Source organism: Notamacropus eugenii, chromosome 4 (assembly GCF_028372415.1).
Source record: "Notamacropus eugenii isolate mMacEug1 chromosome 4, mMacEug1.pri_v2, whole genome shotgun sequence".
Taxonomy (NCBI): Eukaryota; Metazoa; Chordata; class Mammalia; order Diprotodontia; family Macropodidae; genus Notamacropus; species Notamacropus eugenii.
Genome location: NC_092875.1, coordinates 16,620,316 through 16,647,181, shown reverse-complemented (window position 1 = coordinate 16,647,181; position 26,866 = coordinate 16,620,316). Strand labels below are relative to the sequence as shown.

At 45.7% G+C, this 26,866-nt stretch overlaps 1 protein-coding gene across 1 annotated transcript in view; it reads left to right on the top strand.

The window, feature by feature from the left end:
* Window positions 1–25,570, top strand: part of ZNRF3 (zinc and ring finger 3) — a 194,598-nt gene extending 169,028 nt beyond the window's left edge. The window contains exons 3-9 of the mRNA XM_072600061.1: window positions 7,183–7,257; window positions 7,640–7,771; window positions 9,139–9,249; window positions 17,781–17,948; window positions 19,202–19,304; window positions 20,097–21,710; window positions 21,918–25,570. Coding sequence (XP_072456162.1) covers window positions 7,183–7,257; window positions 7,640–7,771; window positions 9,139–9,249; window positions 17,781–17,948; window positions 19,202–19,304; window positions 20,097–21,710; window positions 21,918–21,964 — 2,250 coding nt within the window. The 3' untranslated portion in view covers window positions 21,965–25,570. The remainder of the gene's footprint in view (window positions 1–7,182; window positions 7,258–7,639; window positions 7,772–9,138; window positions 9,250–17,780; window positions 17,949–19,201; window positions 19,305–20,096; window positions 21,711–21,917) is intronic.
* The last annotated feature ends 1,296 nt before the right edge of the window (window positions 25,571–26,866 follow it).

Genomic DNA, 26,866 nt, shown 5'->3' with positions numbered 1-26,866 from the left:
AAACAAAGGGCATTGAACTAGACATATCCCTGGTCTGCTGATGTGCTCATGATAGTAAGGACTGCGCACGTGTGTGCCGCATACACACAGACACGCATACGTGCACGTGTGTCTGTGTATGTGTGTTTCTGCTCCAGTTTAATGAGAGCTCCTGTTTTTATAGAGCTTTTCTCACCACAGCACTGAGGCAGGTAAAGCAAGTTTTATTAGTCTTTCTTTTACAAGTGAAAGGACTCTGAGGTTCCCAGAGATGAAGTCATTTCCCCAAGGTCGTCAGGAGAGTGAGGAGGAGGCAGTTTGAGCCTGGGATGACCAGGGCTTGCTCCTCTGCTACTTGGCCAGAGTTGTGTGCACAGGCATCACGGCCTCATTCAGTCCTCCTCTCCTTCACTATCTTATTCAGAACTCCTTAGGGTCATTGCTTTGGGGTCTCAGCATGACTCACGCACATGGTCCACTACCATACAGCTGGCCGCTTGTGATCATGATGGCAGTCACTTCCAAGATCAGTGACTTTCTCCAGTGATACTAAGTTCCATCTCTTCCACCTAGGTACCGGGATTAGGGCCATTTCTGTCAATGATTTATAGTGGTTATACCCACAAGTCATCAGAACCATGGTCTGTATCTACTGTTGACTGGAGAGAGGTGGGGAGTAGCAGCCCTGATAGCGGCTTCTCTTCATCTCTGCCACAGGTGGCTTTCCCCTGATGTATGGATCTCCCCAGCTTCCTCGAACCCCTTCAGCATGTCCTGGAGTCTGGTCAGAGACTATATGCTCCCTTTATCAGCCTATGCAGAACAGTCAGGAGATGACGCCTGCTACTAGATGATCATGCCATTGTGTTGCCATAAACAGCAGGGATGAAGGGCGGCTATTAGACCAGGAAGGTGGGAGGAGGGAGGAGGAGGCTTTGTTGACTTAGGACTCTGGGCTTTAAACTCTTGTACCTGAATTTGGATGAAGAGATGGAAGACCCTAGAACACCTGTGTCGGTCTGTCTTTGATCTCCATGCCTCCCAGGACAGGGCAAAGATGGTTCTTCCTTTACTTGAATTCAAAGAAACTCACAAGTTGGAATCCATCCAGTCCAACTCCCTGCATTTAATAAATCCCTTCCGTAGCATCCCTGATAAATTGTATTCTACCTTGTACTCACAAACACCTCCAGAGTCAGAGAACACAAGATTATCTCAGGTAGCATCCCATTGCACTTGAACATGATTGTCATTTGATTTGGGGTTAATGTAGCATGTTGTGAAAGGTCTAAATTACCACAAGCAGAACCATAATGTTGGTCAGAGGTAGATAGCTCTGAATTAGAACCTTGCCTCAAACCTCCCTGTCTTCCTCCCTCTTTGTTGCCTCCTGGCCCCGTGTTGTGGAAGCATCCAGAATGGCAGCAGAACGCTACCTTTCACCAAGTTGGGAGGGCATCATTTCAGGGATCGTCTCTTGTCTTTAAAGTCTTGGCTTGGTAGTTCTTCTTCTGGAAGCTTATCCTCTCTAGTTAACCACCAGGTGAGAAATGACTATGGTATCTATCAGGACTGAGGTCTGGGGAAACTGTATTTTGTATCAGTGAAGATTGAAGCCGTCAAAATCACAAATATTTGCATGAAGCAGTTAAAGGAGTGAGATGCCAGAGGATGGATGTTGACGTGGGCCATTTTGTGACCCACCTCTGACTCAAGTGTGTGGTACAACCAAATCCCATTTTGGTGCAACTTGCTACGGAAAAGAAAGATGCCGGCCGAGTGTGTGTTTGTGTGTATGTGTATGTATCTAGATGTGTGTATGCATATGGGTATATGCGTACATAATCAACTCTAGGACTTAATGTTCTCAAAACCACAGGGTGGTAAGGAAGTTATTAGAAAATACCATGCTCATTCATGTTGAGATAAACACTTCCTCCAGGTCTAACCACATCTGCTTTCAGTGATTTCCTAGAATAGCTGTGATCTGGTAGCCCAGAATAATGGCACGCCAGTCTATCATTCTTCCATGTTTAATAATTTATTCCATTTCATCTTTTTATACCACTTCGGTACCTAGCACATTAACTTTCACAGAGACAGTACCTTATACTTAGTACATAGTTAACAGAGGTCAGGGCGGAGGGATCTGTTTAAACTGATATTTGTGAAAATGGAGATGTCCTATAAGAACCCTACTTTATTGCCTCATTGTGGTTCATTGAAGTGAATTGAGTTCTTGAAGGATTTGTAGCAAGCCAATTCTGATGAGTCCTATCAGAACCCAGAGCTCTGAATGATGCCAAACTATGTGTCAGCCTAGTATTAGGATCACTCAAGCTCAATTCACAGAGGCTCTTCATAAGGTTGGCTGCCAGATCATCTTTGGCCAACAACTCATTTTAGAGAATGGCAGGCCATATTGGTGAAATGGGAAATACCTATAGGATACCTAGTATTACACTATCTTCTATTATGGATCATTTGGAAGGGGTCTCAAATGTAGTTCAGTCCCTCCATTTTGCAAATGAGGACAACTGGTCCTGACTTTTAGGGCTTGCAGTTTCATCATTCCAAGAGGTCTGTAACTGGCAATGTATGGTCAGATACAAAGGTATCACTTCCATCTTCTGCCAGTTCACTTCAAAGACCATGGGCGTTTCTCTCTTAGGTCTTCAGGTTGGGGGACCGTACAAACCTATGGTACCTACTTCATAAAACTTTTGGAGAATCGAATAACCAGAAGTATATAAAAGCAGTTTCCAAGCATCAAAGAGCTATATAAGCCATGATTAGAGGCTGCCATGTCTGTAGACTTAGGTTTTGTTACCTTTGAATCAGAATGTTATCTTCTAGACTTGAGTAAGGTAGCTGCAGGACACATCAAATGAACCAGTTCCGTGCTTTCTTATCAGTCTTATTTACTCATGTTATATTGTCCCCTTCCCCTGTAGAATTTAAGCTTCTTAAAGTGTTTCTTGACCACATGATGGTGCCATCTATCAGGGATTGGTGTAAAGAGTGCTCTGTTTACAAAGGTTTTCCACCCTCAAATTTCTGGCTCCTATTGCCTCTCCTAAGGACAGTGTGGTTGAAATATCAGTGGTCAAATTAGAATTCTTGACTTTAGAGCAGGAAAGAATCCTAGCAATCATCCTAGCTAGCACCATCATTTTGCCAAGGAGGAAAGGGAGGCCTGAAGAGTAACTTGCCCAGGGTCGTATAAGTAGTAACCAAGGTTGTTTTCTAACCTCAGGTCACAGAATTTGAGAATCAGAAGGGATCTCAGCAGCCATCTAGTCCAATTCACACACTCTTAACATTGCTGATGAGTGGTTGTTGAGTTGTCCTGGCTCTTCCTGAAGATCTCCAAAGAGAGGAGACTCACAACCCTCTAACAGATGTAGTGCTACATGGCAGCAGGGCGGTAGTGCCCTCGTATATGCTAGTATTTCCACAGAAGTGTTAGTGCATGATGGTGAGTAAGCAAGGCCATTTTCATTGGTTAGAGGTAGAAATACTTGCACTAACAAACTCAGAGTTGTAATTATTAAGAAGAGTGTATAAGAAACGGTTTTCTTGCTCAAGTGTCTCACAGAGCTAAGTTAATATGGCATAGTTCCATGGTTTCAAATCAGTCCAATTTTAAGTGCCTACAGTGTGCCAGGTATGGTGCCTGGAGATACAAAGACCCTCCCCCCAACAGGTCTTGCCCTCAAGCAATTGAGGAAAGTCAGTGGGAGGTGGAGGAACCTAGCTGGGGCATCAGAAAAGGCCTCTTATATGAGGTAACTTGCCAGCTGGACCTTGCTGAGAAGGAACAAGGGATTGGCTGCCAAAGGGTCATTGTACCTATGGAAAACCATAGTGAGGAGATGCAGGGTCCTGCGTAGGGACAGCAAGTATGCCCATTTAGCTGGGATTCACATGTGTATATGGTCAGTGCCTAAAAAGATAGGCTTGAACCAAATTGTGAAGGGCTCAGTGCCCTCACAGCTGGGGCTGCCACGGTGTACGGAGCCCTGGAAAGAGTCAGGAAGTGTTGAGTTCAGAATATTTTTGTTTCATTAACAGGTTCATTTTTTCATTTGAGTTCTGATCTGGTCTCAGACCCTTCCTAGCTGGGTGACCCTGTGCCATTCACTTCACCTGTCTGCCTCACTTTTCTCATTAGTAAAATGGGGGTGATCTGCCTCCAGGGTTGTTGTAAAATGAAAATATTTGTAAAGTACTTTGAAAACGATCAAGCTTGATATAAATAAGTGCTAGCTGTTATAAACTCCAGTCAACTGAAGCTTTCATTGAGAGTCATAGAATTTGGAATCTTTAGTATCTAGCTTTGTAAAGACACTCCATGACGCTGTCAGTGGTGCTCATGCTGGTGCTGGTCTTGGAGCCAGAGCCCTGGAAATGTCTCCTTGCTCTGGTGGGTGCCTCGTCACTAGTACGGCGATGGTACTTCTCATGCTACCTATGGCAGAAAGTGGATGAAAGGCCCCATAAGAACAGTGAGTGTGTTTTACTCTTAGTGAATCACTTTTCTGTTTGCCCACAGATACTGATTAGAGTTTAGATGCTCAAACCTGGGTCTTTTGACATTAGATCCAGTATTCATTCTCTTCCATCACAAATGTATTACAAAGTGTGCCCCTCACACATGAATGTGAGTCTCTTGGAGAGTGGACTATGGGGAGCCATCTGTAGGATGCAGTGAGGAGCCCTCCGAACTTAAAGATTAATTCTTGACTAGCTTTACAGAGTGTAGAAGCCAAGTGTTTCCTATCATACCCTGCCAGAACAGGGTCATCCCCACAGGTCTCCAGCCTCTAAATTCCTGAGCCTTCATGTTTCCTTTGAGACAGAAGACCAAAGGGCCTGTGATGAGGCAGGCTTTGCTGGAGCCCTGCCTCGGAGGCATGTGTCTGCACTAGCAAAGGGAATTACTCTGCTCGAAATTCCTTTAGCCTTTCATCCCCAGCAGCGATTAGTGTCTCTCCAGGTGTGCCCGCATCAAAGAGGACAGGCAGGCTCTGGAGGTGCTCATCCACCAAGACTGAAAACTGGGAGTTCACAGAGCTCATTCCCCTCAGGTGCTGTTTGATGTACTTGATCCGAGTTTAAAATGAAAGCCAAAAAGAGTATGGAGAAATGGCTTGTTTGCCTCCTTTTTAAGCCCTGATGGTCAGGCTTCGAGCTCCTTTTTCTTCTCCCAGGAAGAGTCTCTCCAGTGGCTGATGAGAGGTCTCATGTGTACCATTTACCTGCATACTGGAGCCCTTGGTTTGGGCACAGCTTAGGAGCTTTCTGTTTTTTCCTTAAAGGAAAAGAAGGCACCTTACATTTGTAAATCACAATTTATATCCCTGTATCCCAAGATACATAGGACACATATAAGAATTGCTGAACTGATTGATGCTATCTGGAGAATGTATGATGGTAATCTTTTCTATTTCCTGCTTTTCTCAATCATCACCAGTGACCTGTCTTCTCAGAATTCTCTAAATGCTGTTTGTTGCCCTAGATCGGTGATCTTCACACTTTAGATCACATGCCCTATTAAATAAAATGTCACACACTCCCAGTATATTTATTTGCAGATTAGATACTGGTACGACTGTATTCATATTATATTCATAATAAAACCTTCACAAAAATTGAAAATTAAGAAAAGTTAGGCTAAAAGTGAAATTTATCAATGATATAAGGTGCATTTTAGCAATACAAAGCATCTTTTTTTTTTGCTTTTGACTAATAAATATAATTTTCCTTAAAAGCAGTGTGATTAACTGTACTTTATAAATATTTTTGCAACTCGGTTTACCAGCTAAGGTGGGCGTCTGGTACCTGAATTCTTGCTACCAGGGAGGCTAAAGCTAATGGATTGCTAGAGTTTGGAGACTTGGAGGACCTGATGGGTGTCCACACTGTAGAAACACTGACATAGTGACCCCTTAAGAGGGTAGGGGGCTGGCCCAAGTCAAATCTTGCCCAGATCAGCTGTGAAGTTGGGTTGGTAAGTGGCTGGCATAACTGCTGACCTTCCACCCCAGGCAAGAGAGACAAGTGCTGACTGTCCCATGCATTTTCGTATGCCCTCCCCCTCCTCGCCCAGTCTTGTTGTAAGACTTTGTGAGGCTCTTCCAAGGTCTAGTTAGTTCTAAGCCCCATTCATTTAAATATTTGATTTAATGACTTTTAAAAGAAAGAAAGGAAGAGAAAGAAAGAAGGAAGAAAGGAAGCAAGCATGGATGGATGGATGGATGGGTGGATGGATGGATGGATGGATGGATGGATAGATCGAAATGGACCAAGTCCTTTGTTGAAATGTACTTAACAAACTGTGTTGCCTTTGATCCCACCTACTGGTTCTGCCGAGGTTTTCCTTGAGATACTGCTAGTAGCTGTAAGTCAGGCCCCGGGTGCGAAGGACCTTTGGGTGCTGGTTCTCCAGCATGGCAGGGTATCAAGGTGCTTGGAAACTCCAAGGGGAGTTGGAGAACTCAAGTCCCCTAAGACCCAGGCTGACTAAAAAGCCATGGAACAAGCCTGCCCTCTAGTGGATGGACGACTCTGCTGCCCCCAAAGGAGCCATTTGTTTTATTGCCTGACTTTCCTCACCACCTTATTCAACAGGACAGTTACATTAACTATGTCCAGCTGTCTGGGTCAACTTTGAGCCTCCCCTGAGCTCTGTACCCAATGAAATGTACCCTATAAAAATAGCCACTTTAACATTTAGCAGATCTGTCCATACCTTACTTGTGATTTTTGTGCAGATGTGTGCCTAATGCTGTCCCCTAATTAGGTAGGATTCTTGAAGGCAGTTTGTCTTATGTTTCTTTGTGTTCCCCGTAATGCCTGGGATAGGGCACAGTAAAGATTTTATGTTTAGGTTTTTTTTAAGAAGAAATATATAATAATAAATTAGGATAACCATTGATTGGAAGGAACTCAAATTATTTGCCACCTTTGGTAAAAAATCCTAATGTGGATTCTCTAAGTCATTGCTTCAGCCCAATGAATGCCTCCCTCATGATCCCAGAGCGTGGTCTCTGGTGGGCAGTCCTATTCAGCTGGGAAGGCTGACACGAGAGACTGTCTGTCAGTCTTCTGAGATGCAGAGAAGTTCCCCTAAAGAATTCCTTGGAGGGAGATCTTAAAGAGGTAACAGGTCTCGGACATAAACTTGCATTGTCTTTTCAGGCCAAGCGAGCTGTACAACGAGGAGCTACTGCGGTCATCTTTGATGTCTCAGAAAATCCGGATGCCATTGACCAGGTAAAACCTCTGGTTCACATTGAAGACCTCCCTGCTCTGTAGGGGACCTCAACCTTTCCTTGAGTCTTTTCTGAAATGGAGAAAGGTCCAGAGGTCAGGCCTGTGGGGCTCAGTGCGCTTATTAATCACCTTATTAAAGTGAACAAAGCCTAAGGAATAACTTGTGTCCGGACATCTGGTTGTAGCACTTGAGCTGTATCTCTGCCCCTCCATAGCTGTTCATCTCCAAGTCTGCATTTCCCCAAGGTTCGAAGCTACCAAGACCCTGGCCTGGGGGGCAGCTCAGAGACGATAGGCTTAGAAAAGGCCTCTCGCTTGTCTCTTTAATCATTTTCCTCAAGGACCTTTGTGTGATTCCATTAATTGGTATCTCCTTTCCTAGTTGAACCAGGGCTCAGAAGATCCACTGAAGAGGCCGGTGGTATATGTGAAAGGGGCTGATGCCGTCAAACTGATGAACATCGTTAATAAGCAGAAGGTGGCACGAGCAAGGATTCAGCATCGACCCCCCCGGGTGAGGCTCCCCTAGGTCCTTCCAGATCCTGCTTCTAACACAGCTAACCCTGTGCCTAGTGCCACTCTGAATCTTGTTTCTGGCACCTGGCTCTGATGTCCAGGTACCCTGAGCACCTGAGCCTTTGAGAGCTGGCCCTAGGGAAAGCCTGCCTGTGTTCTAGCTGCAAATGTCAGGAATAGCTAAGTAGAGAACCTACACTTACTCAAAACAGTTTGTCAACTGCCCAGCAGCCCCATTTTTGGGCTCCGTCCCACAGGGCCCACTTCTCAGGCTCATGCTTGTTCTCTGGCTCGCATCCTTATGACTTCTCCACCTTCTCATTCTCTGCTGTTCCACAGCCTTTACAGGAAGAAGAACATTAAAGCAAAAAGCATAAGATTAATTAGAAAGAATAAATAGAATTTTGTTTCCCCTCATATTTCTCTTCCCCCTCCATTTGTTTGGACAGTATGCTTGAGACAAGGAATCTTCTTGTGAGTAGGTGAATTTACTTTTGTGACTTAGATTAATGACTTCAAAAATGTAGCTCTTAGCAGTGACAGAAAGGTTAGAAGTCTGGTCCCAGTATGGACAGGAAGGATGCTCATTACCTCGGACTCTTGTCTGACATCTCTGCCCCAAGCCTTTGCCTGGAGACTTGGACCACCTGGGGACAGACGCTCCACATGCCTTTCTTCTCTCCTGTTTGAAAGAATTCCTCAGCATTTAAGTGCTTAAGTTGTAGGGACTCTTTCTTCAGAAGAACACCATGCTATCTCCTGAGCCTGTAGCCTCTCTGTCCTTAGAGAGAAGTCTTCTAGGTTTGGGGAGGAAGGTTTCTGTGAGCTAGAGACAGTTACTGACAAACTGAATGGTTGGCTTCCTTTTAAAGGAGAAAAAGAGTGGTGCCATGGTCAGTATGAGTCAGGGTAGTGAACACTGGCATTTATGGAGGTAGCGTACAATTTTCTGAGTTATTATAACCGTTAATTGTGTGGCTAGTAATCACTGTTCCCTCAAACGTGACGTTCCCTCCTTTGTTGTACAGATGTCCTGTTTGGGCTTCTTTGCGAGGGCCTTGCCGTAGAATGTCTCCTTGCTCATCTCTGGGGTTCTGGCTTCTCAAAAGCCAGCCCTTTGCTGCCCAGTGCGCTAGAGGGCACCAACTCAGGCTTGCTCACACATCTTTGCTTGGGCTGAGTAGTTTTCTGGGAAATGTAGAGAGGTGAGGGCCAGCGCCTGTGCTCTTAGAGTCTAAGAGTCATGATCCCTGTGTGCTCCTAGAGACCCTGCTCAGGGAGAAAATAAAGGAAGAGAGGGAAAGTTGGGAAGGGTTGAGGAAATTCAAAGCAATAAGTTAACCACGATCTCTTTTTTTCCCCCAGCAACCCACTGAGTACTTTGACATGGGCATTTTCCTGGCTTTCTTTGTGGTAGTCTCCTTGGTCTGCCTCTTCCTCCTTGTCAAAATCAAACTGAAGCAAAGACGCAGTCAGGTAAGGCTCAAAGGCCACCCCTAGATCCAGGCCTTCCTGCCAGCCAGTAGGCATGAAAGACCCCACCCCATCCTCGATCCCCAGCCACAAGTCAGCAAGCACCCATGAAGTGCCTGGCATGTACCAAGCACTGTGCTGAAAAAACATAACAGTGAAACCATCGTTTACCTGAGAAGCCTGTATGGAGTGGGGGGGAGGGGGGGAGTTAGAATAAGAAGTACGTTAATGAAAAGGCGTTTACTAAGCACTTACTGTGTGCTAAGCACTAGGGATAAAAATACAAGTAAGCAAAAGAGGGAAAGGAAGCTTCAGTAGGTGTAGAGGGAGAGGGATGAAGAGAAGATCTTGATCACAAAGGGCATAGTTTGAAAGTGACCGGGAATAAAACGCATGGTCCCCTCCTGCAGCTGGGGAATCCATAAAGGCTTCTGCCAAAGGTGGCTCCCAGAGTTAACTGAGTCAGGGATTCGGAGAGGTTGGTGTCATTCCTAGCATGGAGTCCAGCCAATACAAAAGCATGGAGATGAGAGTTGGGAAACAGCCACTCCGAAGAGAGTGCGGGCACTCATGGTTAATGAGGCTGAAAAGGTTGGTAGGAACCGGCTTATTCCTAACTTGAGGGAAGGAGCCTGATGAGGAGACTCTTGTGAAAGGCTAGAGGTGGGATGGGATCTGATAGAGGCTGGTGGCTGTCTGGGGGTTATGAAGGAAAAATTACAAGAATCGGCGGCTGATTGGATAAAAAGGGTAGTGAGTGAGCATGGGAGTACAGGAGAGGCACTGAGATTTTGCACATGGCTAACTTAAAAGGATTTCGATAATCTTTGACAGAAAAATAGAGATATTTGAAAGAGAGGAGAGTTTGAGAAGAAATAATTGATTTTAGGGTGCATGTAGCACCTCAAAATATGCAGTAAGTGGTGCATTTGTGACTGGAGCTTGGGAGAGAGAGAGTATGGAGTCCTTGGCATAAAAAAGATGATTAAGTTTATGGGAGTTAATAAAATCACTGAAAGAATGTAAAAAGGAAAGAAGACCCAGGAGAGAGCCTTGGGGTTCAGCCGCAGTCAGAGGACATAGTGTATGTAGTATATAGTCATACAGCAAAGCATACTGGAGATGAGTGGAGTAGTTAAGACTGACAGTGAGAGAACATCACAATAACCCAGAGGAGGAAATCTTCCCTTCCATCCCTCCTGCCCCCCGAGCTAACCATAGGAATGCCAGACTTCATCCAGACCCCCTATTGCACAACCCAGTGCAGCTCCGAACCCAGATCCACCAACCTCTGAACCTCCCCAGCAGTCAGAACGACAGGTGTGCCTAACAACACCCATCCAGGCTTCTCTAGGAGCTTGGCTGAGAGAAAGGAAGGATAAGAGCTTGAGGAGATGATAGGGGTTACTGAAGATTTTTAAAGGAAGCATGAGGTTTGAGTATCTTTTTAAGTAGCAGGGAAAGAGCCAGGAAATATGGAAACACCGAAAATAAAGGAGTGGGAAAAGTGAGCTCGACAAGAATTCCCAAAAGAGTAGGGTGTTTGTTTTATTTTTTTTAAAGGAAGAAATAAAAAAAATTCAAAACAAAGGAGAACTCTGTAAGAAAGATACGAAAAAATAAACACCTTGGTAAAAGAAATACAAAACCTTACTGGAATCTTACTTGAAAATTAGAATTGGCCAGAGGGAAGCTAATAACTCCATGAGGCATCAAGAAATAATAAAACAAAGTCAAAAGAATGGAAAAGAAGAAAATGTGAATTAATTCCTTTTTAATAGTATTTTATTTTTTCAAATGACATGTAAAGAGAAATTTTTTTAAAAGTTTTTTTGTTTCATTCAAAAAAAATTTTTTGAGTTCCAAATTTTCTCCCTCTTTCTCTTTTCCTCTTTCCTAAGATGGTAAGCAATTTGCTATAGTTTCTGTGTGTATAATCATGTCCATATTAGTCATGTTGTGAAAAAAGAAACAGACTGAAAGGAAAAAAAAACCAAAAAATAAAATGAAAATAGTATGTTTCAGTCTGCATTTAGATGCCACCAGTTCTTTCTCTGGGTGTGGATAGCATTTTTCATCCTAAGTCCTTTGGAGTTATCTTGGATCACTGTATTGCTGAGAAGAGCTAAGTTTATTCCTAGTTGATCACTATACAGTGTTGCTGTTACTGTGTATTATATTCTGATTCTGCTTACTAAAAATGTGAAATATTTCATAGGAAAAACAATTGACCTGCATAACAGATTGCAGAAAGATAATTTAAGAATTATTGGGCTAAGTGGAAAAACATCAGTTGCTCATGCGTAGGCTGTGCTAATATAATAAAAATGACAATTTTACCTAAATTAATTTACTTATTTAATGCCATACCAATTAAACTATCAGATAATTATTTTCTAGAGCTGGATAAAATAATATCAAAATTCATTTGGAAGAACGAAAGTTCCAGAATATCAAAGGGACTAATGAAAAGAAATGCTTGGGAAGGTGGCCTAGCGCTACCAGACCTCAAATTGTACTATAAAGCAGCAATTATCAAAACCACTTGGTATTGGCTAAGAAACAGAGAGGTAGACAAGTGGAGTACACTTGGCACTCAAGACACAGTAGGCAAGGAATACAGCAACCTCCTGTTTGATAAACCCAAGGACCCCAGCTTCTGGGATAAGAACTCACTGTTCGACAAAAATTGCTGGGAAAACTGGATAACAGTGTGGCGGAAATTAGGCATAGACCCATGCCTGACACCGTACACAAGAATAAAGTCCAAATGGGTACATGATTTAGGTATAAAGATTGATACCATGAATAAACTGGAGAAGCAAGTAATAGTGTATTTATCAGATTTATGGAGAAGGGAAGAATTTTTTACTAAAGAAGAGATAGAAAGCATTATGAAATGCAAGATGGATAATTTTGATTACATTAAACTGAGAAGTTTTTGCATAACCAAACCCACTGCAACCAAAATCCGGAGGGATGTAGTAAATTGGGAAAGAATTTTTACAGCTAAGCTCGGGGATAAAGGCTTCATTTCTAGAATATATAGAGAACTGACTCAAATGTACAACTATACAAGTCATTCCCCAGTTGATAAATGGTCAAAGGATATGAACAGGCAATTTTTGGAAGAAGAAATTAAAGATATCTATAATCATATGAAAAAATGCTCTAAATCACTTTTGATTAGAGAGATGCAAATCAAAACAACTCTGAGGTACCACATCACACCTATAAGATTGGCAAACATGACAGAACAGGAAGATGATAATTATTAGAGAGGATGTGGGAGAGTTGGAACACTAATCCACTGTTGGTGGAGCTGTGAGCTCACCCAGCCATTCTGGAGAGCAATTTGGAACTATGCCGAAAGGGCTACAAAAATGTGCATACCCTTTGACCCAGCAATATCACTACTAAGACTGTATCCCCAAGAGATCATGAAAATGGGAAAGGGTCCCACATGTACAGAAATATTTATAGTGGCCTCTTTGTGGTGGCCAAAAACTGGAAATCAAGGGGATGCCCATCAATTGGGGAATGGCTGAATAAATTATGGTATATGAATGTAATGGAATACTATTGCACTATAAGAAATGATGAACAAGAAGACTTCAGAGAGGCCTGGAAGGACTTATATGACCTGATGCTGAGTGAAAGGAGCAGAACCAGGAGAACTTTGTGCACAGCAACGACCACAGTGTGCGAGAGTTTTTTCTGGTAGACTTGGAATTTCGTAATAACACAAGAACTTATTTAAAAAAAAAATCCCTATGGTGGTTCTCTAAGGCAAAATGCCTTCCACACTCAGAGAAAGAAATATGGAAGTCATTCACAAAATGTAGCAGATCATGTATGTGTATGTGTGTGTGTTTGTGTATCATGTTTTGATTTGTTATATGATTTCTTCCATTTATTTTAGTTCGACTACATAGCATGACTATAGTGAGAATGTACTCAATAGGAAAGTGTATGTAGAACCTATACAGAATTGTATGCTGTTGTGGGGAGGGAGGGAGGTAGTGGGGGGTAGGTGTGGGAGGGGATAAAATCTTAATTTTATGGCAGTGATTGTAAAACATTAAAAAATAATAATAATAAAATTAAATTAAAAAAAAAAAAGAATTATTGGGCTACCTGAAAAAAAGAGCCTAGACATCATATTTAAAGAAATGATCAAAGAATCTGACCAAATCTTTTAGAACCAGAGGGCGAAGTAGAAATTAATTGAAAGCATCCACCAGTCACTTCCTGAAAGAAAAAGCAATCCAGGAATATTATAGCCAAAATCCAGAGCTCTCAGGTAAAGGAAAAAATACAACAGGCAGTTAAAAGAAAAGAATTCAGGTGCCACAGAGACACAGTCAGGAGCACACAAGATTAAGCAGGCACCACATTTGAGGAACGTAGATTTGGGAATGGGAGATTTCAGAAGGTAAAACTGAAGATAATTCCACAGGGGAAAAAATGAAATAGAGTACTTTTCAAGCGTTCCTAATGAAAAGACTAGAACTGAGTAGAAAATTTAACATTCACATTCGAAACTCAAGATAAGCACAAAAAGAGTGAACAATTGTAAAGAATCATATGGGACTAAACAGCTGTTAAATTGTTTACATTATTATACGAGGAGAGGAGAAGTGTAACCCCTCAGAATTGTATGATCACCAGGGGTCATACAGGGAGTCTTAATTAGACAGAAGGTCTGGGTGTGGTTCTGTTCTGTTTGAATGATCTCAAAAGAACAGAAAGATGGTGAATGGGAGAACAGTGGGAAAAGGGAAAGGAAGAGTGGGGGAAATTATCTTCCCTAAATGAGGCACGCATTGAAGAGTTCATATGATGGAGAAGGCAGTGCACTTAAATCTCCCTTTTATTTGAACTCGTTAAAGGAGAGAAGAATACCCATAGACTCAGTTGGGTAGGAAAACAATCATGTTATTCAACAGGCAGGTTGTTCAACAGAGGTTAAGGGAAAGGAGAGGAAGGAGGGGGTAGAAATAAGAGGGAAGGTAGATCAAGGGTAGATCAGTGGCAGAAGTAAAAACCTTCTTAAAGAAGAATTGGGGGGCGGGGAAGAAAATGTGTGAGTAAATAGGATAGAGAGAATGCACAGTTAGTCCTAACAGAATGTGAGTCAGGTGAACTCCTAGAATGGAAGAGGTTAGCAGAAAGGATTAGACACCAGGATCCAACAATACATTATAAAAACCACGTGAAATATAAAGATACACAGAGTTAAAAATAAGGGGCTAGAGCAGAATATGTTATTCTGCAGCCAAGGTAAAAACGGCGGAGGTAGCAGTCATCATCTCAAATAAAGCAAAAGCAAAAATAGAAAAAAAAATGAAAAGAGACAAATAGGCAGACCACATATGGCTAAAAGGTACTGTGGGCAGTATATTAAATCTCAGTACTAAACCTATATTCACCAAACTGCATAGCATCTAAATTCTTAAAGGAAAAGTTCAATGAGTCACAGGAGGCAATAGTGAAGCTAAGTAACTTACTTCTGAAGAACTGGCAGTTTGGTGGTGCAATGGGTAGAGCTCCAGACCTCTGAGTTCAGAATCTGCCTCAGGCACTTGATAGCTTTGTGACCCTGGGCAGTTCACTTAACCCTGTTTGCCTCAATTTCCTCATCTGTAAAATGAGCTAGAGAAGGAAATGGCAAAAACCACTTTGAATGTCTTTGCCCAGAAAACCCCAAATGGGGGGTCATGAAGAGTTGGACACAACTCAACAGAAAAAGAATGAAGAGGTCAAAGCACAAATCAGAGAAGCACGCATTTCATTTGAGATAACAGTGACAATGAAACATCATGCCCACATTTGTGTGATGCAGCAAAAGCAGTGCTTATGGGAAATTTTATATCTCTAAATACTTACCGCAATAAAAGAAAATGCAGATTCACAAATTGGACATGGAGTTTGAAAGCAAAAAACCAGCAAATAAAAAACCCCAATTAAAGACCAAAATAAAAATCCTGAAAATCAAAGGAAAGTTTATCAAGGAGCTATGAGAAACAAAAGGGAAGAAAGGAAATTCCTGGCAGGGACCTCTGCTTTTTCTATCTGGTGTGAGGTGCTCAGCTCAGAAGGTGGGAGGGGGCTGGAAAAGAAAAGAAAAGACTAAGAAGTTGATTCACAGAGTGGAATGAACCCATGAGGGAGGAATGAAAGGCTTGCCTTTGCAACAGTGATGGTCCAGTTGAGATTAGAGAACATACGTTTGTGTTAGATTCAGTCAGCATTGTCCGAGTGGTGTCAGTGTTGGGAGCCCTGTGGATTAGTTAACACAGACTTAGAAAACTAAGAATTACAACAACAAGGACCCCACTTCAGGTCTCTTGACTCCCAACTGCCCTCTTTCTATTCCCCTGCCCAGAATATGACCTACCTGAAAGTCTGGAGTGTTACATGGTCTGTTGCTGTAAAGTGCCCACCCTTTACAGTGCAGGAGATCTTTTAGGGAGGACTTTCTCACTCAGAAAAACAGAGAGCTAGATTTCTCTTCATTTCACTAAGGATCAGGGCTGTAGAGTAGTGTCTAAAGTTCTGAAGCCTTTACAGACCTGCTCCTCTGAGGAGGAGGAATGGAGTGAGTCCTGCAGTCTCTTATCTCAAATCAGCAGTGGCATGCTATGTGTGTGTATCTGTGTGTGTGTGTGTGTGTGTGTGTGTGCGCATATGTGCCTTCATCCATAGGTGCATAAAAAAGGCAGGATTTCTAGGTGGTGGAATCTAGAACCTTGAGTATGTGCTGGTATGAAATTTCAGGAAAAAACCCTGTGTTCTTAAGCAACTGATCTGATGTAGAAATGGCTGTTCCTCCATAACAATAGTCTGCTACCCTGACCTGGATTTCACCAGAGGTTCTAGCTGGGGAGACAATCCTGTTGTCAGGATGCCATCTCGTAACTGTGTAATGAAGGCAAAATTCCTAATAGTAAATTGAACTACTCAGAATTTTCTGAGCCCAGGTGATGGCTGTGCCAAGCTTCAGTTGAAGAGTTCTCCCCATGGTCCTTAGCAAGCTGTTGCCCTCTCTGTGGTGCTGTCTGTATTGAGCATCATGGAAGCTCTGTGACTGGTGTGGGCATGGGGTGGCCTGATCCTCGGGATGCTGGCAGTCCGGAACATTTCAAACCTGCCTTGTTTCCAAAGACTAGGGACTGGCTACTCTCAGGATGACATTCCAGATTTGATGTCTGCTTTGATCCAGAAAAGACCAGTTCCTGTTGGGAAGGTCCTTGGCTTTGAAGGGCTGAGCCCATGGAACCTTAGCAGATCAGAGAATTTTCTTACTTCTACAGCTCTTTAGCAAAGTCAGTGCTTTGCTTCCTGGGATCATATTAAAGAAGTTAACTGAGCTTACAATTAGGGAAATAACCTCCTGTTCCTAGCAAAGACTTTTGAAGAGGCAGCTTTTCTATACCGATAATCTAAATTGGAGACATGTACACATACAGAGTAAAACGAATTTGGGGAGGAAATAGATATGATTTGACTGAAAACAGACCACATCTCCCCACAACTGTAAGGGTTGAAGATTTGTATACGATGTTACCAGCATGCTTTTATGTCAAGTACAAAGTGCTGTGTTTCTAAAAGTAATTATTTGAAAAACCTCCCGTTCGCTCATATAAATCCTGCTAACCTGTCTCTTCTGCTGCCTCCAGTAGAATATCTCTTGGGAAGACTTATCTGTTATCAAATTGGGTAAATCAATAAGGATTCTCACTTACTTTGTGAAATGGAACAAGAAATAGGAGTTTTGAGAGTCTCAGAAACAGATTTTACAAATAAAAACAATTTTTCATCTTAGCAAAATTTCTGCCATACTGTAGGTGTGATGTCTGGCTTAACATCTTAGGATATTTTATACTGCGAAGATAAGGATGTTCTCTGCTTGTATCATTCCTTGAAGGGCTAAATTTTTGGCTGGCAGGATAAGTTATTTTCTATGAAAAAATAAGTTTTGAGTCATGATAGTTTTAGGTTTTCTCTAAATTCCCAAGACCTTCTCTCATTTTTTTACTGTGGAAGTGAAACAGCCAGGGGACGGTGGTCCCTTTGTCTCAGCTGGACTCGTAATCTGGTTGTGTTGCAGAAGGGAGACACTTAAAAGACATGTCCATGTCAGAATGAGAGTTTTATATTTAACGTTTGTCAACAACCACTGTGCCTTGTATTGGGGTAATAACCGTAATTGATTATTATCATTTGGGAGATGACCCTCTGAATCCCATGGAGTATATCCACTAAAAAAGAGAAAGGTCTAGGTTTCTCAGAAGCATTTGGTCAGTGATAAAACAGGTATCTTAGGTAGCCCCTGCCTTTTGCCAAAGGTTAGTGCCTGCTAATCCCTGAGTGCTTGGAAAACATGTCCAGTCTCACAATCTGGCCATTTCTCGGTCAACTTCTAATGACTCTTGGCTGCTGAGCTTGGGAATGTTTGATGTCCAAATGCACTGTGGTGTGGTCCCCTCCTCAGGGCAGATTCCTGATCGAAGTGTCCTTCTCCCTTACAGAATTCCATGAACAGGCTGGCTGTGCAGGCCCTTGAGAAGATGGAGACCAGGAAGTTCAAGTCCAAGCCTAAAGGCCCAAGGGAAGGGAGCTGGGGGGCCCTGGACACCCTCAGCAGCAGCTCCACTTCGGACTGCGCCATCTGTTTGGAGAAATACATTGATGGAGAGGTAATAGCTCAGGAGTCATAACTGACACTTTCTCCAAGCAGCACAGGGCAGCCGGGTGGCGCCATAGTGCAGAGACCACTGGGTTTGGAATCAGGAAGACTCACATCCAGCTGTGTGACCCTGGGCAAGTCACTGAACCCTGTTTGCCTCAGTTTCCTCATCTGTCATATGAGCTGGAGAAGGAAATGGCAAACCACTCCAGTACCTCTGCCAAGAAAACCCAAATGGGGTCATGGAGAGTCAGACATGACTGAAAAATTCAGCATCCCTCTGCTGGTTTGCCAGTGACAGCCAGACAAGAATAAGACATTGCCCCGCCCTTGGGGAACTGCTCTGTCCCAGTGGGTACGCTGTCCAGGTTAGGATGGACATTGCCCAGCGTTACCTTCTCATTCTCTGCAGTGCCCAGGCCTTTGGCTTTCCAAGAAGAAAAGTAGCTTCAAACAGTAAAAGGAAGTCAATAGGGAGGCAGAGGTCAACCCAAGATAAGGAAGTTAGAATTGTCCGGCATGGAACAGGCTGCCCCGGATGTGATAGCCTCAGCCTTTCCTCCCACTGCTTGGAGGGCTCTCCACAAACGCTGCCGGACTTGATGGGGAATGCTGAGTAACATGCATCAGTCCGAGAGTTGGACATGATCTTTCATGTCATTTTTACCATCAGAATTTTGTTTCTTTTGATCTAGGTGGGGCCCATTTTGACTTCTCACTTCAATATCTCAAAGATTCCTTCAGCTTTGCTTTCCCTGGGAGTAATACTCCTGCATAAATCCAGATCCTAAGACCTTGTAATCCAGTAAATGACTTTGGCTAAGCCAGAGTGGTGCTGGCTTCTTCTGGTGGAGGCTGGAGGCCCTTGGTGGTCCACTGGGGCCCACCACATCCACATGCAGCCCTCAGCACATGCTGTAAAGGGCCTTTACAAGTGTCCCTGATATTTTAATGTGGACAGAACATGTGGCTCCCACCAGCGCTGAGGGGTCAGCCAGGGAAGGGACATTGTTCTTTTTTCACAGAGGAGGGAGCTTGGGCCCAGAAGAGTGTGGGGAGTTGCTGGCAACTTGAGGGCTGTGCAGCTCCATGCTGGGAGGACCATTTCTCCAGCTTCCTGCCTCACCAGAGCCCAGGAATGATGATTGAGGCACAGGTCCAAGGGGCTAGGTGGCATCCAGGCCTCCGTGGGGGTTCCTGGGAGCTGTTCTGGCTTTGTTCAGGATTCTGGAAGTGAATGTTGTTCTCCTGTTACATTCGTAGGAGCTCCGGGTTATTCCTTGTACTCACCGATTTCACAAGAAGTGTGTGGATCCCTGGCTGCTTCAGCACCACACCTGTCCCCATTGCCGTCACAATATAATAGGTGAGTAGGATGGCACTTGTCCATGCAGGGGAGCCCTTGGAAGGGGCACCCGCCTGGGACCACCATCTGCCTACTGACCTCTGGGCTTCACTAGCAGATCAGTGAGCCAGGCCTCAGGGCCCACACTGGGTCTTCAGCCATTCTGGCTTCCCATCTTCACCGGCAGATTATGCTTACACATCCCACTAGGCATTTAGCAAGTATGTGAAGGCAGTTTAAGAAGGGAAAAGCTGAGCAATGGCTTTCTGGCCAACTCTAGTCTGGTTACTTTAGCCCCTGGACTTCCGGGCTCCAGCTCTCCTTGGTGTGAATGTCGATTTCATGGGCACTGATTGCTGCCTGGCTGGGTCCCCTACTTGTTAGATGGCTCTTCTCCTTTAGCCTGGGGGATTCTCAGAAGCCACCCATGTGTAAAGTCAGACCTCTAAGCTGGACAGCTGGAGTGGACCCTCCCAAGCTTGTGTCTACTGGTCAACCTGGAGGGCCAAAGTGGGAGCATCCTTGGTTTGCTGTCAGTCCCACCCAAGATGTGGGTCCTCCTACTGCCCTTCCTTGGTTTTCTGGGTGACAAGGCAGAGGGCATAGGGTGACTGTCATTCCCTCAATATAAATGTTTTACAGTGGAGTGATGCAGTGTAATAGTGCCAACCTTTTTACAGGGGCCATGGCCTCATTTTACTTTTTACTGGGCCTCTCTCAGGAACCAGAAGGACGTGGATGAGTTGAGCCATTGCCATCACCCACCTTGGTTTCTTTGTGTGAATGTCCCACCTTTTTCTCCCTTTCCCCTAGAACAAAAGGGAAACCCAGGCCCTGGGTGCGCAGAACCCAGTAACTCAGCACGGAGCCGGCAGCCAAGGGTCATCTTACCGGTGCATTATCCTGGGCGAGTGCACAGGACCAGCCAGATTCCGGCATATCCCATGCGGACGAGTATGGACTCCCAAGGAAACCCCATCACGGTGCTCACTGTTGACCCCCACGGAGAGCAGAGTCTATACGCAGGCCAGGCCCCGGCCTACCTCCCCAGCTACCGACCGCTGCACCTGGACCACGCCCTGAACCCCCACCGCTGTGGCTTGGAGCACAGGACTTATGCACCCACCCATGCCTTCCGCAGGTCCAAGTTTAGTGGGCGGGGCCTCTCCAAGGCTGCTTGCCTCTCCCAGTATGAGACCATGTACCAACATTACTACTTCCAGGGCCTTAGCTATCCAGAGCAGGAGGTGCAGGCCCAACCTGGCCTTGCTCCTCAGGCCCCCTCCCGTGCCTTCCAGCCCAGCAGCAGTTTGCTTTTCCCCACAGTGGTGCACATGGCGCCACCTTCCCACCTGGAGAGCGGCAGCACATCTAGCTTCAGCTGCTACCATGGCCACCGCTCGGTGTGCAGTGGCTACCTGGCCGACTGCCCCGGCAGCGACAGCAGCAGCAGCAGTAGCAGCGGCTCATCCGGCCAGTGCCGCTGCTCCTCCAGCGACTCAGTGGTTGACTGCACAGAGGTCAGCAACCAGGGCGTCTACGGGAGTTGCTCCACCTTCCGCAGCTCACTCAGCAGCGACTACGACCCCTTCATCTACCGCAGCCGCAGTCCCTGCCGGACCGCGGAGGGGGCCAGCCTGAGCCAGGGGCCCCCCAACGAGGAGCTCCCGGCGCCGGGCCGCAGCCTCCGTGGTGGAGACCGTCGGCCTGTCGCAGCCTCGCCCTGCGGGGACCAGCTGTCCAGCTGCAGCCTCGAAGTCAATTTCAGTAGCCATTCCTCTCTGGAGCGCAGGGATGCGAGCAGCTCTACCTCAGAAGGGGGGCTCGAGGCTCCCCCGGGGGCCGCCTGGGATGTCAGGAGGGCCTGGAGGGGCCTGGAGGCCTCCGTGGCAGCTCCCGACCCATCATGCACGTGCTGCTTTGAGGCCCCACGCCCAGCACTGGAGTCTGGTGTGGGAGCCTCCTATCTGGGCCCAGACCATCTGCGCAGGACAGACGGGGTAAGGGGCGGGGGCTTGCCTTGCTTCATCTATGAAGAGAAGCAGGGAGGCCCTGGTGGTAGTGGCAGCAGCTGCTACACTGAGGACTATGCCGTGAGTGTGCGCTACACGCTTGCCGATGAGACCCTGCCAAGCTGCTACCTAGGGTCACGGGAGCTGGGTCAGCGCATCCCCATCATTCCTGAGGACATGGACTGCGACATGGTCCTGCCCACAGACTGCCAAGGGACCCAACGCTACAGTTCCTGGGATGAGCCCCCTGAGTCGACCCCTCAGCCCCACCAAGGCCTGGGGGAGGCCCAGGAGGAGAGAGACTTGGGCTTCCGGGCCAGCACCTTCCAGCTTCCCCAGGATGAAGAAACCAGGGCCTTCTTTTCTCGTGCTCCCCTGGACTCTCCAGAGGCAGCAGTGCCCACGGAGGCTACAGGTAAGAGGCTGGGGCAGCATGCTGAGTGAAAAATGACCCCAGTTAGTCAGGTGCTTGGCAGGTCCAGGCTTCACCCTGGACCCGGGGAGGGTGTTACCCTAGAACCTTGCAGGAGTGGGGCTAAGGCATCCCTTGGCCTTTGAACCCTTCCCCTGCCCCTCCTCTCTGACTGGTTTGTCTGACTCCCCCTTGTGTTCTCTCTCCCAGGCCTGGGACCTCACCCACCACTGGACAGAAGTGGCAGAGTTATCTGAACTCAGATGGACTTTTAGCTGGAAACAGCACCTCGGTGGAGACTCCAAATTGTGTGACTTCCTTTCAAAAGAAAAAAGAAACAAAATGGCAGAACTTTTTTTAGCTTTGACAAACAGAAAAGTGGTAACATGGAGAGCCAGCCCTCCCCCTTGCCCAGAATGTGAGCCACGAGTGTGGCAGTGCCCCCCCTTGAAAACCTGCCCTGCTGCCCTCCACCAGACACCGTGCCCTGAGTCCCCTCCCTTTCCTGACAAATGTTTATTCTTGTATTCTCTAACGTGTGCGCTTTGGGGTCCTGAGTGGGGTAGGACTGAGCTCTCTGCTTTTTAAAAAATGTTCTATGTAAATGTACAAAGTGTTATTTAAATATATATTTTTTAAAATCTTTAACTCACCCACTTTGCTGAAAAGAAAGCTCACACACTACTGCGTCTTGTGCAGATACTGTGGTCTCCCCCAAGGGAGTTCAGGCCTTTGATATGCTCAGGGCTCTACCTGCCTTAGAAAACTAACCAGAAACTTGAAGTGTGATTGGTCGATATGGGTACAGCTGGAGGAGCGATGCAGTTCTGCCTTGTTCTAGTCACAAACCTTGAACCCTCGTGGGAGGCCAGGCCAGGCATGGGGCCAGGGCCCCCAAGGTTCTGCAGCCAGAAAGTTAAGCCTGGGGCTCACCTCATACCTGCCTTGAGGACTGTGGGGGCCATGGCTCTTCCTGAGACAGTGCAGCTTACTCTCCCCACAGACCCAGGGCAGGGCCATGGAGCCCAGCTGTCCCAAGGAGGCTAGCTCCCATGGAGGTGATTGGCTTGGCTGCAGCCCGGAGGGAATGGGGTTTGGTTGCCTTGGATACTGTGCAAGTGTGTCAATGTGAGTTATGCTCCCCGCTAAGTAGCAGGACCCTCCTCGGAGCCCATCCACCCAGTCCAGGGATGGCGGCTGGGGAGGAGGGCTGGGCGTCAGGCTGGCTGTGTAGGCACATGCAGATGTGGGCACTGGCTTCCAAGAACAGCTCCCACCAGCATGGTGCCCCCTCCTGTCCCCTCAGTCTCTCTGGGGGCCTGTGCCTGCACATGCCGAGGGCCCAACAGCTCTTTGGTGGTTTGGGAACAAAGGAGCGTAGATTGCCCGGCAAGTTTCCCATGGAAGCAGCCACGTGAAGGTTGAGGTGCAGCTGGCCTTGCCCATCTAACCACCCTCCTTGTTCCCTACAGGGAAGCCGGGCTGTCTTCCCTGGGGCAGGTGTGGGTGACAACCCGAGGCCCAGAGTGCCAGTGGGAGGGATGCTTTTTTTTTTTTATTTTTTTTAACGAAAAGGGGTGTGAAATACCCGAGCAGTTATGGGAAGACTTTTCTTCATTAGAGAATCTGTCTAAGGTATTTCCAATCCAGAATTTGAATCTTTTTTTGTTGTCAAATATATCTTTCCTCCCATTCTTCCTTTTTAAAAAAAATTTTTTAAAGAAATAATTACATTAGCCCAGAGTTCACTAACTCTTCTAGTCACCTCTGTTAAAACACAATATATTTTATTCAAATTGTATTTATTGCCTTACTTTTAAAAGCTTGATCTGTGCATTCTAAGCCAGTTAACTGAACGGGAAGCAGTGAGAGAGAGTCAGCACAAGGGGACGTGGGGCAAGAAGAACTTCCCCCGTCTCTGTTTCCAAAGGCAGCTCTAGGTCACTGAACATCTCTTACCAAGCTAAGCGGGAGTGGGATAAGCAGATGGGGAGGTGGGCAGGTAGGCTGGCAGTCCATCAAGGCAGTTACTCTTAGCCAGTATTTAAAAGAATAAACCATGAGCTTCCAGTCATCTGGTGCCCTCCCCCACCCCCTTTACCTGTGGAAATCTGTTGTAGTGAGCTTGGGAGGGGCCTTGGCAGCCCACCAGGACACCTGGCCACCCCACCCCACGATGCCTGTTGGGGGAGGGGGAGAGGGCTGCTGCTGCTGCTGTTGCTGCTGGGAATGTGCCAGGAGGAGGAGGCCCAGCAGGACTGATTTCTGGGGCCCCAGCAGCAGCTTGAGATGCGGGGCTCCAGAGAGTCACGTCAGTTGGAGGCCTCTGCCGCCAAGAGACTACTCTCAGTTTAGATGTGGGTGTGGCATCTTCCAAAACCCTGACCCACTGGGGAGCTGCTCCCTGATGCATGGCCCTGAGGGCTTATTTGCTTACAGGAGGTCCCAGAAGCCCCGTGTGGCTCTTCCCCACAGGGTGGAGGTGACCCCAGCACTCTTGAAGGTGGTCCCAGGGGACTGTCAATTTTGGGCAGGTTCCACAGGCTTCCAGTACAGCCCCAAAGCCCAGTTGGGTCTCCCTCCTGAGAACTGACCAGCAGAAATGCTCGGCTCAACTCCAGGGCATTCAGTCCAGTCCAACCCCCTACGAGTTGGGCACCAGCCCTGTACCAAGCCCTGCAAATACAAATACAGTAACACCTCTCCCTGCCTTCAAGGAGCTTGACCGGGGCAACTTTATATATACATATGCACAGGGGTACATCTACTCATGGCTCAAGGAAATCCATTAGATATTTTGTTTTTATTTAAAAGGGAGTAGTAGCAGGAAAAAAAGATGAACTGTTTGGCAGGATTGGGGCTTGGGTTTTGGTTTTTGGTGTTTTTTGGCGAGCCCATGAGGCCTCCAGAGGAGAATGGCGTAACATGTTCCACTCTGACTGAGGCTTGAAGGTCCCGTAACCGCCCTGCAGCCTCTTTCAGGTAAATCTCTGTGCTGTGTGGTGGTTGGATGGAAATGAAATCCGGGGGCTATCACTTTTTCCACTGCAGCCCCATATATCAAGATGCGCTTGCTTTGGGTGTGGGCCTGCTTTCTGCAGCCAGGCCAGGAGATTTCAGGCCCCATGGCCCCCTGTCCTTTCTGTGCGGGGGAGCCAGTGAAGAATGAGTGTTCAAGTGTTTCCCCTGATGAGGTACAGCCTCAGTGACATGGCTTGGGGTCTGCCCCCACTTGATCCCCAAATCCAAGCCATTGTAAAAAGCTATTTTTCCATTTGACAGCCCCTTCCTTATTCGCTGCTAGGCCCTGCTGAAGCTTCAGGCAAATAACACGAAAATCAAGATAACAGTGTTCTTTTTAAACAGCCCTGCTTTTTCTGTTCTTTCTATCCACTGTCTCCATTGTGTTAGGCAGGTGGGGAACTACTTTCAATGTTCTTAAAATTTTCTCCCATAGCACTTAAAATGTTTTGTAAAAGACTTCTCTGTAAAGATTTGTAAGTACTGGTCAAAGGGCTCTTTCTCCAACATTACCATTTTTTAAAATGTTTTAAAGGCTAGAAAACAACTTGTGTATATTCTGTATATGTAGCAGCACATTTCATTTATGGAAATATGTTCTCAGAATATTTATTTACTAATATATTTATCTTAAGCCATGTCTTATGTTGAGAGTGTGACATGATTGGAAAAATCATTGGAAATCACTAACCCAAAGCCCTGTAAATACATGATAATTGCTCCCAAATTCTGCATATTCGCCGACCAAAAAATACGATTTAAGTTGTAGTCTTCTACCGTTTTGTAACAAAGTGTACAAAAGGCTGTAAAAAAAAAAATACAGTTTTATCAAGTACGTGTGAGATACTGTCATTCTGTCTTGTGAAAATCAACAGCGGTTCTGAGAAATACCAGTAGGCTCCAAAGTGTGGTCCTGGTAGAAGACTGTTTGATTCAGCTAGAAGAGTTTACTGGGAATTCCACCCTTTCTCCATGAAGAGTAACTTGGGGTTTCAACGAGCTCAAAGCCTTGTGTGTTTCCTCCTGTGACATGAAGGAGGTCATTGGGTGATCTCAACAGTCCCTTCTGGCTTACAAGCACAAGTTGGTTGTCTTATTAATGTCTTTGGGAAAGAGGTCTCAACTTGAGGTCCAACCCATGTTGGATTTGTACCTCTAGCACCTAATCTCCATGGGCCTGGATAAATCACTTTGCCTCTTGGAAACCCATTTTCTCCATCTGTACGACACAAATAAAGCCTGTGCTGCTTAGTCCTGGATAGGGCAAATAATCACTCTGCTGAGGTGGTCTCACACATTCAAGGTTCTCATTATATATAACATGGTCAGTGTTTCCAGCCCAACAGAGATATGCTGAGGGCTGGGAGGAGGCGGTTTTGTGTCCACACTAATCAGACATGGTTGAAGTTTAAATGGGATAATGTAGGTAAGGCATCTTATATACAAGGTTAGGTTCTATAAATGGCAGTTGTCATTGTCTCCACTACACTAAGATTCAAAGGCGTGCACGCTGGTTTGGGAATGGCTGCTAGGGCCCCATTGACTGTTGGACTGGGAGTCAGTGACCACATAGAACCCAGCCAAAACACTGAGCCCCCTAGCTCATCTCAGCATAGGGAGAGAGGAGAGAAAAGATAGGTGGAGTCATTCAAACCAGCCTTATAAGCGTCATCTGCCTGACTTCTAGTTAGGAATGCCCTGTTCTGCCTTGATGCAAGGGAAGCATATGACCCTGACCATCTAGTTCTCTCCACACACACACCTGGAAAGAAGAAATTAGTGGCTTGGGAGAGAATCCTTGGATTTAAAAACCAGCTGGGGTCTCCCAGATCACTTAATGCAAGGATTCCTAACCTAGAATAGGAGGTAGAGGAACTCAATTTTAATTTGACAATTGAATTTCGGTGTATTTGGTTTCCATTGTAATTTTTTATTATAATCTGTATTATATTTTATACATATAAGAATACCCTCAGAAGGGTTTCATAGACTGCCACAAGTATTCATGACTTAAAAAATGTCATAGGCCCACTGATATAATACAGGACATCCCCCCCAATTAATCCAAGAGAAAACTGAAGCCCCAAGAAGGAAAGGTCTCACCCAAGATTCCACAGCTAATAAGTGGCAGAGACTAG